Below are 16,116 nucleotides of genomic sequence, written 5' to 3'. Positions count from 1 at the left end.
GAGAACGATGTGTATTTTTAATGCGCTTTTATTAGCTTCATACGTATGTTAGCTTATATTATATATTAGCTTCCTTTACTGGTGGTAGGACCTCTTGTGAGTCCGCTCGGGTGGGTACCATCACCCTGCCTATTTCTGTCGTGAAGCAGTAATGCGTTTCGGTTTGAAGGGTGGCGCAGCCGTTGTAACTATACTTGAGACCTTAGAACTTATATCTCAAGGTGGGTGGCACATTTACGTTGTGGATGTCTATGGGCTCCAGTAACCATTTAACACCAGGTGGACTGTGAGCTCATCCACCCACCTAGGCAATAAAAAATAAAGTTATTAAGTATGTGTGTTAGTATGTAACAGAATCTTTGAACATGATTTTGACCCCCTTTAAAACGTTGGATAAACTCAAAATTTGGCATACTTATTAAGGACCGATGACAATTCAATATTTTAAGCAATTTGATCCGTTATTCTTACTAGGATAATCAGGATTTGCGATTTTTTGTTTTCCTGAGACACGGAGTGTCTGCGTCAAGACCAAGAAGGGAAACTACCAGGCGCGCCGATCACCTATTTCTCGGATAAGTTACCGACTAAATCAGATGAAATTTTTGAAAAATTGAAAACCAAAAGAAATATTTGCACAAGTTGAAATTCAACTACAAAATGAAAAATAAATAATAGTTTAAAAAAACTATAAAAATACGCTTTTATATTATAGAAAATCCAACTAAAAAATAGAAAATAAATATTAATAAATTTGAATTAAAAATAGTGTAAGAAAAAATGATTGTATTGTAAAAAAAACGTAGGGCTGCATGGTATCAATAGTTACTAATACTGAATATTTTATGAACAGATATGACTAGAAGGGTTATTTGGATAATATCCTAAAAAGCCCACCACGCTATTTTTTAACAACAAAATCATTTTTTCTTACACTATTTTTAATTCAAAATTAATAAATTTTATTTTCTATTTTTAGTTGGATTTTCTATAAAAGCATTTTTTTTTGGTTTTTTTTTTTTTTTAACTATTATTTATTGATGGTAGTTATTCACCGCTGTAACCGTATGTGTCGCATCGTAACAAACACATTGGAATGAAGTTTCTTTTGCATTTAATAAAAGTCTAAATCTAAATTCTAAGTTCTAAATCTAAATCGAATTTTATTTTAATTTACGATTCCTAGTGGCCTAAAGGATAAGACGCTCGGTGTAGTCGTATCGAGCGATGCTACCGTGCCGATGTTCGAATCCCGCAGGCATGTTTTTCTAATTTTTGTAATGAAATACGTTCTTAACTCACGTTCACGAATGGCTTCGACGTTGAAGAATTAACAACGTTTTGCAAAACTCAAACTCTTTAAAATTATATTTTCCATAATCACTGATGTTAGGTCGTATTGTTAATCAACACGTAACGGTACTCAAATTTGCCATGTCCCAACACTTATCGGCCGATGAGTCGTGAGCTCATCTACTTATCTACACACGCTACCATCATGTATGTGTTCCTGTAAATTTTAGTCTATCTTATTTATAGTAGTCGTGGCCTAAAGCATAAGACGTCCGGTGCATTCGTATGTAGCGATGCACCGGTGTTCGAATCCCGCAGGCGGGTACCAATTCTTCTAATGAAATACGTACTTGAAAATTTTTCACGGTTGACCTCCACGGTGAAGGAATAAACATCGTGTAATAAAATTCAAACCAGCAAAATTATAATTTGCGTAATTACTGGTGGTAGGACCTCTTGTGACTCCGCACGGGTAGGTACCACCACCCCGCCTATTTCTGCCGTGAAGCAGTAATGCGTTTCGGCTTGAAGGGTGGGGCAGTCGTTGTAACTATACTAAGACCATAGAACTTATATGTCTAGGTGGGTGGCGCATTTACGTTATAGATGTCTATGTGCTCCAGGAACCACTTACCACCAGGTGGGCTGTGAGCTCGTCCATCCATCTAAGTTTTTTTATTTTTTATTTTTTTATTTTTTATTGCTTAGATGGGTGGACGAGCTCACAGCCCACCTGGTGTTAAGTGGTTACTGGAGCCCATAGACATCTACAACGTAGACGCGCCACCCACCTTGAGATACAAGTTCTAAAGTCTCAGTATAGTTACAACGGCTGCCCCACTCTTCAAACCGAAACGCATTACTGCTTCACGGCAGAAATAGACAGGGTGGTGGTACCTACCCGTGCGGACTCACAAGTGGTCCTACCACCAGTAAAATAAAATAAAAGTAAGTAATAAAAAAAACACCTTATTTACCATTAGGGTAATTATCTGGTAATTCTGACCATTTATTGCCATTCTCTCGGAATCGGCAACTGAGTTACTGGGTCCCACTTCGGTTTCCGGTGGCGTTATCATTATGAAGCATATCTGGTATTCAAAATCTGAATGTACTTGACATTTTATCATATGGTTTTCCGTCATATATAGCACAGAAAAAAAAAACCAAGCTAGGTGTGAAACGTTTATTAAAAAATTTATATTTTTACAATTTTTAAAAATATCTATATATATAAAAGAAAGTCGTGCTAGTTACACTATTTATAACTCAAGAACGGCTGAACTGATTTGGCTGAAAATTGGTGGGGAGGTAGCTTAGGATCAGGAAAAGGACATAGGATACTTTTTATCACGTTTCTGTGGGATGTGACATAAAATGTGGTATAACAAAACGCAACTGATATGGAATAACAAAACGCAACTGACAGCTAAACGTAATGTAGTTTATGGTTAATTATAGTAAAATTTCGAAGTTGACCGGTTGATGTGTTTATTTCGAGTTTCGATTAGCTTATTGTGCCGAGATAGGTAATCATTAAGAAAGCCATGCCGCGACCAACGCGATCAAATATTTCCCGACGAAACCGTAATTACAACTAGGATTCGAAACTTTGCGAGTGAAAGGACTGAAGAACAAGAAAATATAATAATAATAACTAAAATACATGGCCAATAAAGAATCATTAAAATACTTGCTTTTTTAATTATCCAAATAAAAAATTGACCTTGATCAAAAGTCTGCTCATTTGTTGTCTCTAAGTCGGACCAAAGTTCGCGGGGGTCGCTAGTTTATCATATATTTTATTAGTGGTGCGTGTAGCTACGATATGGCCCATTTAATGGACATGGACATTAGCAATGTCAGTAGCACAGACAAGCCGCCGGCTACCGCTAAGTCTTCGCAGACCTCGTTTGAAGAAGAACTTGACATAGCGTTCGGGAAACACATTTTATAGTAAACATACTCTACTATAGCTATTTCTTTATAAGCATAGAACAACTAACGACCTGACGGCTCACAAAAACAATGGCATCAGTGCCGCGCTCTTGTTTAAGAACTCGTTTCAAAACGCAGCATTTCTACGCGAAAATTGTATCCCGAATATCAAACAATAGAATCGAAAATGTCCTCTTTATAAATGTATATAAAAAAGGTTAGTCTATAAAATCGATTCACTTCAAAATTTTAAGTACAAATATTACAAGAGTAATTCCCTTTCGCGTTGTTAGGTGGGAGCTAGTGTATATAACGCATGGCGTATGGAACGCACTCACACAAGTCTTCGGCATCATTCGGAGACCACAATGAAGTACACGGTGAGTGTAGTGTGTCTACGTGAAAAAAAAAATATATATACTTTATTTTTAATACGGAACTAAATATCAAAATACGCGGAGAGTTCTTTTCTAAGCAATTTAATTAGTATCAAATTTGTTTTTCGTGTTTAGAAAAAAAAAATAGGCTTCAAATAAATTCAGTGAGTGTACGTTGTAATAAATAGTTGTTTAGCGTTAAATATTTGAATTGGTTTGATTACTTGAAGAAAACGTGTCGTTCCATTTAAATTCCATTGGAAGTAAGTGTAAAATAAAGCGCGTATTTAAAATGATATTCAAAAATATTTATGTCACAGAAAATTAAATGAATTCCTATCTAAATAAATAAGTTACTCACGGGTAGAAAAACTAGCTACACAGAATTATTATCTAAATATAGTACCTAATAAATAGATTTATAAAATAACTTATTATTAGAAAAAATCAATTGTATTCACTGTTTTCTATGTAAATAACTAACTGCTTTATTCCGGTTTTTTAATTTGCATTTCCAAAATTTGTAATACTCATGTCGTAACAAGCAATATATATAATATATGTATATAATGTAACGCTCTAAAGACTCTCTCCGTTTCTGTAATAACGCATTTCCTAGCAATTAACAGGTACATTTTCACTTTTCTTATATTATGTGGTGTTTAGAAGAAAGTGAAAATGATTTAGAATTAAACGCATAGGAAGTGTTTAGATGTTATGAGTGAACGAATTTACCACGGATGCATACTTTGAGCGATAATGAATAAGGTCGGTTCTTAGATTTTTACGAGTCGTAGATAAATGTAATTATAATAATTGAATATGCAATTTCAAAAGGGGCACATGTCGCATATTTTGTCAAATACGTTTTTTCATATACATGTAGTTTTGAGGCTTACCTACACCCATTTTATAATAATTCCAATAATTTTCAATTGCTAATTAACACTAAAATATATCTCAAAAGTTAATATGTTAAATTTTACACAGCTTTAGAAAATTATCAGTTTTTTTCATTTCCTGAACATTTTACATTTTCAGAGATTCGTGCCCTTTTCGAAATTGCATATTCAATTATTTTTACAGTTTTTTTTTTAAATTTAGTTTTTCGGATTATCATTTCCGACTCTTCGTTCGACTTTACAGTTTTCGTGGTCACAAACCACTGTGATAACTGTGCGGTTGAAATAATTTGGGAGCCGCTTCTAGTGTGAATTGCATTGATGTATTTTAAAGTTGTGTGAGTCTGGGAATTCGTTCTAGTTCCCTTATTATGATGACAATTGAAACTTTATACTAATAGTTTATTTTTGATCTTCATGCGCTTGTAAAAGCTTTCTCAAATATTTATTCTGGGCAATTAACTTTGCCTAACTACGCAGCTTGCTTGGTTTCTTCTGAGGGTGTTCAATTTGAAGGTTCGATTTATATCAGTTAACTCGATAATCTATTGTCTAAAATACATTCCTTTAACTACCTATCTACTTTGATAGGGCGTTTTAAAGACCATATCTGAAGGGATGCAGTAATGGATTCCGTCTTTCCAAGTTTGTCCATCTACAGAGGGGACAGCTGTTTTACAATAGGTGATTTCGATTGTTATGATGTCTGTGGGCTGTGGATATAGGCCCTGATCAATATTTCTATAGTTTAAGCAAGTAAAGCCATCTATAATATTCCTAGCTTATATTTAACTTACAAATAGAGATTTGTTTCTAGTAAAATTAGACCAATACGTTTTTAATAATAATTGTGATTTATTTATGACCATTTTGCGCAAAGCATCTATGTGATATTAGTACTGGCAAAGACCTCCCCTAAATGTCTCGACATTTTTAGGTTCATGGCTGATTAGTCCAAGTGAACAGGCAACACAAGCGATACGTATATCCAATCGTTAATATTGCTCAATAAGCAATTTCGCTTTCACACTCACCGATTGGGAAACATTGTGTTTTGAAAGTTTTATTTTTCCCGTTCGTGATACAAATGTATGAATGTAGGTTTTTATGATTATTAAAATGTAGATCAGAATCATTTGGTATAAACTGTCCGCGTACAGAGTATACTTATGTGTTGCGCGCCAATTTAGCGTGCAATGAACATTCTAGAACGAAACTGCAAATGTCATAACTCATTTAGACAAGTTGGTGATTGAAACGTTTGGTGTGTAATAGTGATTTTCAATTTGATAACTAACTATAGTATGAATAGATTGGGTTGCAATGAAAATTTTGTTTTGTTTGATATTCTTAAGCGACAGTTTCACATCTCATTCATGTATTCGGAGACTGTCTACTAAAGCTCCTTAATTTAATATGCAATGTATAATGTGAATAACTTTACCTTCTGTTTTGGTTTATCGAATACGATACTAAACAATTATCATAATGACGCAGTGCCGAAAACAATATAAAAAATTACAAAATTACAAAATAAAAAAACAGTAAAAACATAGTAATCTATAAAGTCAACAAAAAACAGTAAGAAAATATATATAATTGAATTCGGATTCTCTATTTCGCAAATTATGATTTTACATCTATACTAATATTATAAAGCTGTAGAGTTTGTTTGTTTGTTTGAACGCGCTAATCTCAGGAACTACTGGTCCGATTGGAAAATTTCTTTCATTGTTAGATAGCCCATTTATTGAGGAAGGCTATAGGCTATATAACATCACGCTAAGACTAATACAAGCGGAGTACCAATAAATAATGTTTCAAAATCTGGGTTTTTTTCCCTTTTGAGAGCTTCCGCTGCGTGCGCTGCAGAAACGATTAAAGTTTTGCTAAAATAATGTATGACAGAATTGTCCCCCTTTAAAAGATCTAAAAAAGTCCACGACAGCATATGTCTATATGTTAAGGTTGGCTCACTATAACGTTTTTTATGCTAACCAAATTTCGAAGTCGAAGAAGACGAAGTCGCGGGCAAAAGCTAGTTAATGATAATGTCTCAAGGTGCATGACACCATTGACGTTGTAATGTCTATGACCTCCACTTAACACCAAGTGGGCCGTGAGCTTATTCACCCAATACAATAACAATAAAATCAAAGTGCAAATTTGAAAAGTCGGAGAATTAATGTCGTGACATTGTGGGCTGGAATAATAAAAATAATTAGATGTGTTTATTGTCATTGAGTTACGTCAAACCGACGCATATTAATTATCCGATCGATTTGTTATAATTTGCGATGCACGCGCAACTGTTGTGCGATACTTTAATTGACCATACGTAACGCATCAAGAGAGCTTGTAGCATCGCGCTTCGTAACACGACTTACCTAATTATAAACGGCTATGATACATTTTTTGTTTATGGTTGGCAGTAGTATTCTCTTTGTATAAATAATCTATCTTCGCGGTATAGGCTCGCGTTTTTTTTTTTTTTTTATTATTATTTACGGCGTATCGAATGATATACAGTTTTCGTGGACTGTATACAGTTAAGTTTGTACTACAAACTGAGTACCAAGAAAACTGTGTAATTGGTTTTAATAGAAAAGTAGTTTTGATTGCTTGTAGTCTTGTTATTGGGTTTTCAATGTTTTAATGTTATTACAATATAATTATTCTTAGTCGGATGATTACACAAAACAAAATGGAAATCGCATGCTTATTAAACCAAAGGTGATCATTTATGAAAATTAAAATTTATATTTCTGGTTGTTTACGATCGAATACTTTTAGAATGTTTATTCGTATTTTGCTTCGAGTTTTTTTTTTCAAATTAGATTAATCGGGTTTTTATGTAAATAGAATATAAATTTATAATCACATATTTATTAATTTCCCAAGTCACAGACTTAGAACGAGGCTAGAGGTTTTGAAGTGTTCGACAAGGAATCTATCGTATTATTAATGTGCTTAGTGCGAGTATTTTAACGTTCTCGTTGGCGTAAAAGTTAACTTAATTTTGTATGGAGTTGGAGCGTTTGCCTATGTTAGCCGTCAGGGGCGCTGTTCCAACTCCATACAAATTTGAGTTAACTTTTACGCGATCGAAAACGTTAAAAAACTCGCACCAGGCACGCAGTTCTGTTTCGTCACTGTCTACTCGTGTGTCACGTTAACGTTGGTTTCCGATCCGGTGGTAGATTCTGCGAAGCACTGCTCTTGCTAGGGTCAGTGTTAGCAACACTCTGGTTTGAGCCCCGTGATCTCACCTACACGTTAGGGTGGAGCTGAAATATCCTCTCAAGGCTATCAGCATAGATAGGAAAAATAAATAAATTTTTGTTTACCTATCCTTAATATACTATAGTAATTTATTGTACTGTTACTTTTAAACTAACAAATAAAGATCGAGTGATAACCGCGAGCCGCGGTAACCGGTTATGAAACAGTTATTAGTCCGTCTCGGTAAAGACGAGTTCTTAATACGTATTACCGGTATTAACGATGCGTGCTATTGAATGATTCGTGCATTAGGTCCACTTACATGCGGACAGACTCATGTAATCTTTGTGTTACGCAAATTCAGTGAACAGTGTAAGTGAATTCTCAAGATTCCCGAGAAAGACTCATACTTCTGCATGGTAATCTTATAATTTTTGTGCTCTGCTCTCGACATCGCCCAAAACACGTCATTTCGGATCCTCCCGATCCACTAACGGTGCTTTTAGGTACCTCAAGCACCGGTCATCGTCCTCGTCGCATCCGTCGCTTGCGACGAAGGGCTCGATGAGTTATTAGCCCACAGACACAGCCCACTGAGTTTCTCGCCGGATCTTCTCAGTGGGTCGCGTTTCCGATCCGGTGGTAGATTCTGCGAAGCACGGCTCTCGCTAGGGTTCGTGTTAGCAACGTTGTCAGGTTTGAGCCCCGTGAGCTCACCTACTAGTTAAGGTTACGCTGAAACAGCCACTCAAGGCTATCAGCTTCGGTAGGAAAAAAAAATGCTCTGCTCCCACTATCTGGGATTAGCATAGCATGTCCTTTTTTTCCATTCAAGCCTATCATACGTCGTGCACTGACAGCGTTCTCACTCATACCCTCTTTAACTCAGGCCGTCCAAGTCTTTTGTGGACGAATTTTGAATGTTAATATCGAGAGGTGAAATGTCATTTGTTTTAAGCGATATTTCACTAAATACGCGACATTTATCTTTGTAATTAAACGTGGGTTTTATTTGGTATTAGCATCAACAATTCGATGTTTTTCATTGAACATATTGAACTTCAATTAAGTTTACTTCATTCGAATATAGCTGAAGAAGCTTATTGTTCTGATATTTTTTCCAAATTTTAACCTTCAAATGGCACTTCTGTAAAGTTGTAAAAATGTCGCTTCGAACAAAAGAGCCTTGCACTCCTCGATATTACTATAAAAAAAAAAACAACACTTTTACACATCGTGAATACGGAAATAATTTAGCGATAGTGTAATTGTTATTATTGTTAATGTTACGATTTCATAAGCGTATGTATTTCAAAACAGTGAAACCAATCATGAGAAAACTTTTTGGGCCGACAGCCCACGGAATGCGCCTCTCAAAACGGTCATACGTTTTGCAAAATCATCAATAAACAGTTTCTAATCGTAATCAGTTCGAACGGCCATCTTGTTTGTTTACAAATATACGTATGAATATTTAAAAGAAGTTACATAAAGCCTATTAATTCATTTTTGTGTTTTTTTTTTCATTTGTTTTTATTGTTTAGAAGTGTGTTCCGATCCGCATTTCCGATCCGGTGGTAGATACTGCGAAGCACGGCTCTTGCTAGGGTTCGTGTTAGCAACGTCGTCAGAACTCCATTAACGGTGCTTTTAGGTACCTCAAGCACCGGTCATTGTTCTCGTCGAATCCGTCGCTTGCGACGAAGGGCTCGAGTAAGTTAACCCATAGACACAGCCCACTGAGTTTCTCGTCGGATCTTCTCAGTGGGTCGCGTTTCCGATCCGGTGGTAGATTCTGCGAAGCACTGCTCTTGCTAGGGTCGGTGTTAGCAACTCTCCGGTTGAGCCCCGTGAGCTCACCTACTAGTTAAGGTTACGCTGAAATAGCCTTTCAAGGCTATCAGCTTAGGTAGGAAAAAAAAAGTTAATTGTGGGCGTCGATTTCCGTTGTCTCTTCTTGTCTATGGAACCCAGCCGTGAGTTCAATGCCAATAAAAATAAACTCCTATACGGTTTAAGGTTCGTAGTAATTCTCGAATTCGCTATGTTGGATTAATTGCTGCACTTTCACTGCTCACGTTTGCTAAGTCACACAGACTTCACGTAAGAATGCACATTCGGGACAAACGTTTAAAAGAATGACTCATTTTAATTAATTAATTAATTACGACATTACTGAGCGCGGTATGGAACGCTGTCAATTTTGTTTTTTTTTTCTCCCATTTCTTGGCCTGCACGGTTTGTGCGTCAGCCATGCAAAAAGGTTAGGAAGTGTTGTATTATGATTTATTTTTGGGATTGGAAATTGGAACGGAATTTAGAAAAGGATCAGGTAAATTTAGTTTAAAAGTACATAAATGGTTACAATTTTATATTGTTATGAAAAATGAATCTAGCTAAAATTCTATATACTACATCAATATTGATGTTAGACAATTTTGTATTATAGAAAGGTAATTTAAAATTCGCTTTTGTATTATGACATTCAATTATAGTAAAATATTTTTTATATATAAAAAAAGGTTAGGTTTTAAATCTTATTTGGATCCAATTGTTATTGGTTTTACATTTACTTAGACCGCCTATTTCTGCCGTGAAGCAGTAATGCGTTTCGGTTTGAAGGGTGGGGCAGCCGTTGTGACTATACTGAGACCTTAGAACTATATCTCAAGGTGTGTGGCGCATTTTACGTTGTAGATGTCTATGGGCTCCAGTAGCCACTTAACACCAGGTGGGCTGTGGGCTCGTCCACATATCTAAGCAATAAAAAAAAAAGACAAACTCCACTTTTTTCTCTATGGCTCAATAAATAAGTCCAATCTAAAATACACCTAATTTGTATGATGTTTAATAACTTTATTCAAATATTGTCTGTTATTGATGACTATTATATACATATTGATACATTTATAATATTTTATTTAATGCCTTAGGCATTCACGACCGGTCGACCAAAATATTGATGTCGTTCTACGAATAATCTCTCCTTATGTAACAACAAATCTGCATGCTCTAAAATTCATTTAGGCTTTTAATTTCGTAACGCAACTTCGTTTCTTTAAATACAAATCTAATAAATATTTCCTGTTTAGAAATTTATTTATGAAACCTTAAAAATTTGTAAGAATATTCAAATGTTTTACATAATGAACGAAATTGATTTAATTGGATATGTTTAAGCGCATTTCGAATAGGAGTTTTTAATGTACGCATTTAATATAATTACGTAAAACTATTACGAATGCAATTTAAAAAAAAAACACGATAAACAATTCCGGATATGCAATTAAAAGAACAGTTGAACCTTCGCATTGTTGTTTTGTAAGGCTGTCGAAATTTTTGCAAAACACTAATTGGACGCACGCGTATTAAGCATAAGAGAGAGAGCATAATTCGTGTAACCAGGAAGCTTGCGTTACACAACATGCCGCAATAGTTTTCAAACAATAGCCAACAAGAATTTCTCGCGAACGCCAATAAAATAAAACGGGGAAAGTATCTTAGTATGCCGAGAGGCGAACTAGATCACTTTTACTGCTACACACGAGTATTTATTATTCAATAAGCGTTAATCTAAATCTACGGATCAATTGTTTTGTTTCCGTTACTCATTCGAAATTTCTATTATTGAATGAACATTCTAGAAATCGCTTAAAGTCTTCGATGAAGTTTCTTTCTGAATTTTCTCAACATACCTTCTTCTTTTGCTTTCAGGTTATTTTGGTGGCATCGTTGGCCGTGGTTGCCTTTGCCAAGGAGGAGAAAGGCACACCGAAGGCAGTCGAAGAGAAGAAACAAGACAAAAGGGGCATCTATGACATAGGATCTTATGGAGGACATAATTTCGGAGGTAGCGATGAAGGCTACGGCGGTCACGAAAGCTATGGAGGGCACGAAGGTATCAGCTTCGGTCACCAAGAAGGACACGACTTCGGAGGCGAAAGCTACAACTTAGGCGGACATGGAGGCGGCGAGTACGGCAGCAGCGGCGGCGACTGGAAGCCAATTGCCAGCGAAGGCGACTACCACCACGGTCATCATGAACACCACGAGCACATCAAAACTGTTGAGGTGGTAAAGAAGGTGCCTGTTCCGTATACAGTCGAGAAACACGTCCCCTATACCGTCGAGAAGAAAGTACCCTATGAGGTGAAAGTGCCCGTACCTCAGCCCTACACCGTCGAAAAGAAAGTTCCCTTTACCGTCAAGGAATACGTCAAATACCCAGTATACGTACCTGAACCTTACACCGTTGAAAAGAAAGTACCTTATGAAGTCAAGGTCCACGTTGACAAGCCTTACGAAGTCAAAGTCAAAGTGCCCACTCCCTACACCGTTGAGAAGAAAATCCCTTACGAAGTGAAAGTGCCCGTTCCCCAGCCCTACACTGTCGAGAAAAAGGTCCCAGTTCCAGTGAAATACGAAGTTAAGGTGCCCCAACCATACGAAGTCATTAAGAAAGTGCCTTACGAAGTCAAAGTACCAGTCGACAGGCCCTACAATGTATACGTGCCTAAGCCTTACCCCGTCCATGTTGAAAAGCCCTACCCAGTGACCGTACACAAGCCAGTGCCCTACGAAGTTAAGGTCCCCGTTGACAAGCCCTACAAGGTCGAAGTAGAGAAGCCCTATCCGGTCCCCGTTAAAGTGCCAGTACCAAAACCTTACGAAGTCATCAAGAAAATCCCTTACACCGTCGAAAAGAAAGTGCCTTATGAAGTCAAAGTGCCTATTGACAAGCCCTACCCGGTCTACAAGGAAGTTCAAGTGCCGCTCGTCAAAGAAGTACCTTACCCGGTCAAGTACCACGTCCCTATCTACTTCAAGAAAGAGGAGGAACACCACCAACACCACCAACACCACGGATGGCATTGAGATTCATTAAATCCGTTAGCTCACACCAGTACCTTTTAGGTTAAGTCGAATAAAAAAAAAAAATGTGATTTTTTTAGTATTTTTAGTGTTTATTATCGAAATTTGGTCGCTCACGATTTTGTGGTTGTGTTCTGTGTATTAATTGGTTGTTGTGAGCATTATTTAAGGCGACGTTTTCTCTGGTATACAGATCTCGGGAGTTCGTTACCGAGACGCGAAGTTGTGTAGTTGTAATCTGTTATTACTTTGTTAGCTTTTACATGCTTGTTATTAATACGTATTAGAAGTACACGTTACTTTATTGAGGCTGATTCGAATAAAACAACGTGAAACGATGTTTTAGCCTTTTATTTATTTCTGTCTCAATCTATAAATCAAAAATAATCCGTCCGATAGAGGACATATTAAAGGAAAAACAAAATTGTTTGTTTTTATATAATTCCGAGAATTTTCATATTCATATCTACCTTTTAAACCTTCCCTGGACTTCCACGAATAATTAAATTCGAGACCAAAATTAGCCAAATCGGTCCAGCCGTTCTCCAGTTTTAGCGAGACTAACGAACAGCAATTCATTTTTATATATCGACGCTTGAAAGGCAAACTTGACTAAGCGACAATAACTGCTTTGTACATAAATGATAGGCAATAACCATATTCGATGCGCAAAAAAAAATTATTTCTAGGTCTATTAAAATAATTTCAATCCTACAGCTAGATTCGTTAAAATAGATTTTTTTCAGGTATTTCAACTTTAAATTAGTCTACTGTAAAGTTCACGCAATGTCGCTTAGTCATGTTTGCTTTTCAAGCGTCGATATATTTTATAGAAGATTAACGTTTATGTTAAACGCATTACTTTTTTTGTGCTACCGATTCGCATGGTGGCCTAAGAGCTAGCTACGCGTGGATGGGTTGGTGAGCTCACGGGCTCAACCTGAGAGAATTGGCTAACATTAGCCCTAGCATGAGCATTGATTCGCACTGTATCGGAATCGCGACATACTGAAAAGATCCGGCGAGAATCTTAATGAGTTTAAATTTACTATATAAGTACAGAGTCAGTTATTTGGGAATCTACGCACCTCCTATAGTTATATATCAAATGTATTATTGATTTTACACAAGATTTGAAACTAAAGTATTCCGTGCAATTTTACGTTTTGGCGGGCTTTCTGTGCCACAGACCACGTAGATAAATAAGCCACAGACTATAGCAATATTGTGGTAATGTATCGTGTCGAATGACGGTACTACATACCTACTAACCTACAATCCGATATACTTGTTTAAACATTTATAATTTTATTGCCACGAAGGCAAGACACGCAGCCCATGTGATGGTGAGTCACTAATGCTCTTGGGCATTATAGTCAACTAGGTTGTAGAAGAACATACGTATTTTATTTTTAGATTTAAAAAAAACTGACTACGCAATATTTATTAATATTCATAAAATCATACATAATTCATAATAAATTACAAAGTTTAATTATATTGCTACTGCTAATGTCAATACAACGTTAACAAGGCTAATAAATTTAAAAATTAAGTAAATTATTGCATTGAAATATTTACTAAGGCGCCTCATCTTGACTTTCACCAAAATGTAGTTCATCAGAGCGAAACAAATACAAATATAATCAGTGTGTGTTATGTTATGTGGTGTTGCAATTACAGACAGTAAATACAATTTTTTTAACTTAGAAGTCAAACGGAGGCAGCGATCTGCTTCATGCAATGTCTTTTTATTTTTATTGCTTAGATGTGTGGACGAGCTCACAGCTCACCTGGTGTTAAGTGGTTACTAGAGCCCATCGACATCTACAACGTAAATGCGCCACTCACCTTGAGATATACCGATAACCTACCCGTTTTTTTTTTTTTTTTATGATTGATAGATTACTGGTGGCCCGGAGGCCTTTCCAGCTTCTCCAGGACAGGTGGGCGAGCAAAGGCTCAGCCAGGAGGGGTGGGATTTGCTAACAACTGCCCGAGCGCCTCCGAAGGAGACTCAACAACTCAAGAGCAATTGCTTCGCGAATGAATCTACTACCGGATCGGAATCGCGACCCACTGAGAAGATCCGGCGAGAAACTCAGCGGGGATGCATGGGTTAGGTTGCACGTCGACCTCTTTGTCGAGTTCGACGAGTACGGTTACCGGGGTTCCTCAGCCTGCTCCTAGTGTTAGAGCTGAAGGTATCTAATGCAAGAGTTATTAGATCTGATGGATCCGTAAGGACGTGTCTAGGGCGACGACGGTGACTTGCTCCTGCGTGATCAGGATTCGGGGAGTAATCAGCAGCGGCAACGATAAGGCGATTATCATGACGCAACCTACCCGTGCGGACTCATAAGAGGTCCTACCACCAGTAAACTGCAACGCGAAAGAAGCCATCCAGCACGACAAATGATCTACCGACCGAGAGGACTGGTGGTCGTGACGCCGACGACCGCCAGTCCGGCGTCCCGAGGGGGAGGGTGATGGGAGAGATGTGCTCCGCACTAAACGCTTCACTTTCCCCCCTTTGCCTTTTCATGAGTTATGTCTCATGCGAGGTTTGGATGTTGGTTGTTGAGCGACAGGAGGTTTTAGTCGGTTCAACTCCGACATGCCCCGCCCTCCATCCCCAGTGGAGGGTGGAAGTCCGGTGATTGCATCCTGACAAAAAAAAAAAAGCACGACAAATGAGGTCTGACCTCAATTTCATTTCAGGACTCAGGAGTCTTAATTACATTTTGTGTACCGGTAGTCTCTTCAAACGAGAGCGCATGGTTGCTCGCGGCAGAAATAGCTGAGTATTTTACAATCTATCTTCTACCCATATATATAAAAATGAATTACTGTTCGTTAGTCTCGCTAAAACTCGAGAACGGCTGGACCGATTTGGCTAATTTTGGTCTTGAATTATTTGTGGAAGTCCAGGGAAGGCTTAAAAGGTAGATATGAATATGAAAATCCTCGGAATTAAATAAAAATTACAATTTTGTTTTCCCTTTGATGTGTCCCCCGTCGGACGGATTCCTTTTGTTTGTTTTGAAGTTTATTTTATACAAAAGTTGAGGTCTTTTATTTATCGATTAAGGCACTACGAAATCTCCCGGGTCAGCTAGTAAACAATAAAACGTATCCAGTTTCAAGTGATTATTGTCGAAGAGTAGTAGTATATCCGAATGTCAAGCGAGGTCATTGCAAATTCTAAAATAGCCTTTTCGTACAAACAAATGATTTCAGTCCAGAGGTCGCATTGTGAAATGCGTCTGTTAAATTATTTTAATGTTTTCCGTTTATTATAATGTGTTCAGAGATTTTTATCATTCTGATTGCGTTTCACAGTGGCCTGGTTTACGCGAAGCGATTTTTGTTTTTGTATATAATAATATGTACATACATAATCTATATATATAAAAATGAATTGCTGTTCGTTAGTCTCGCTAAAACTCGAGAACGGCTGGACCGATTTGGTTAATTATGGTCTTGAATTATTTGTGGAAGTCCAGAGAAGG

The 16,116-nt window shown here is 37.1% G+C and overlaps 1 protein-coding gene across 2 annotated transcripts; it reads left to right on the top strand.

Moving 5' to 3' along the window:
* Positions 1–3,566: 3,566 nt before the first annotated feature.
* CPG24 (cuticular protein glycine-rich 24) lies at positions 3,567–12,943 on the top strand. 2 transcript variants are annotated; one of them, NM_001173311.1, is given in 2 exon segments: positions 3,567–3,611; positions 11,447–12,943. In NM_001173311.1, coding segments are annotated over 2 exon segments (1,173 nt in total). In that variant the 5' UTR covers positions 3,567–3,599; the 3' UTR covers positions 12,608–12,943.
* The last annotated feature ends 3,173 nt before the right edge of the window (positions 12,944–16,116 follow it).

The sequence above is a fragment of the Bombyx mori genome, chromosome 28 (assembly GCF_030269925.1).
Source record: "Bombyx mori chromosome 28, ASM3026992v2".
NCBI classification, from domain to species: domain Eukaryota; kingdom Metazoa; phylum Arthropoda; class Insecta; order Lepidoptera; family Bombycidae; genus Bombyx; species Bombyx mori.
This window is presented reverse-complemented; position numbering and strand designations above follow the sequence as displayed.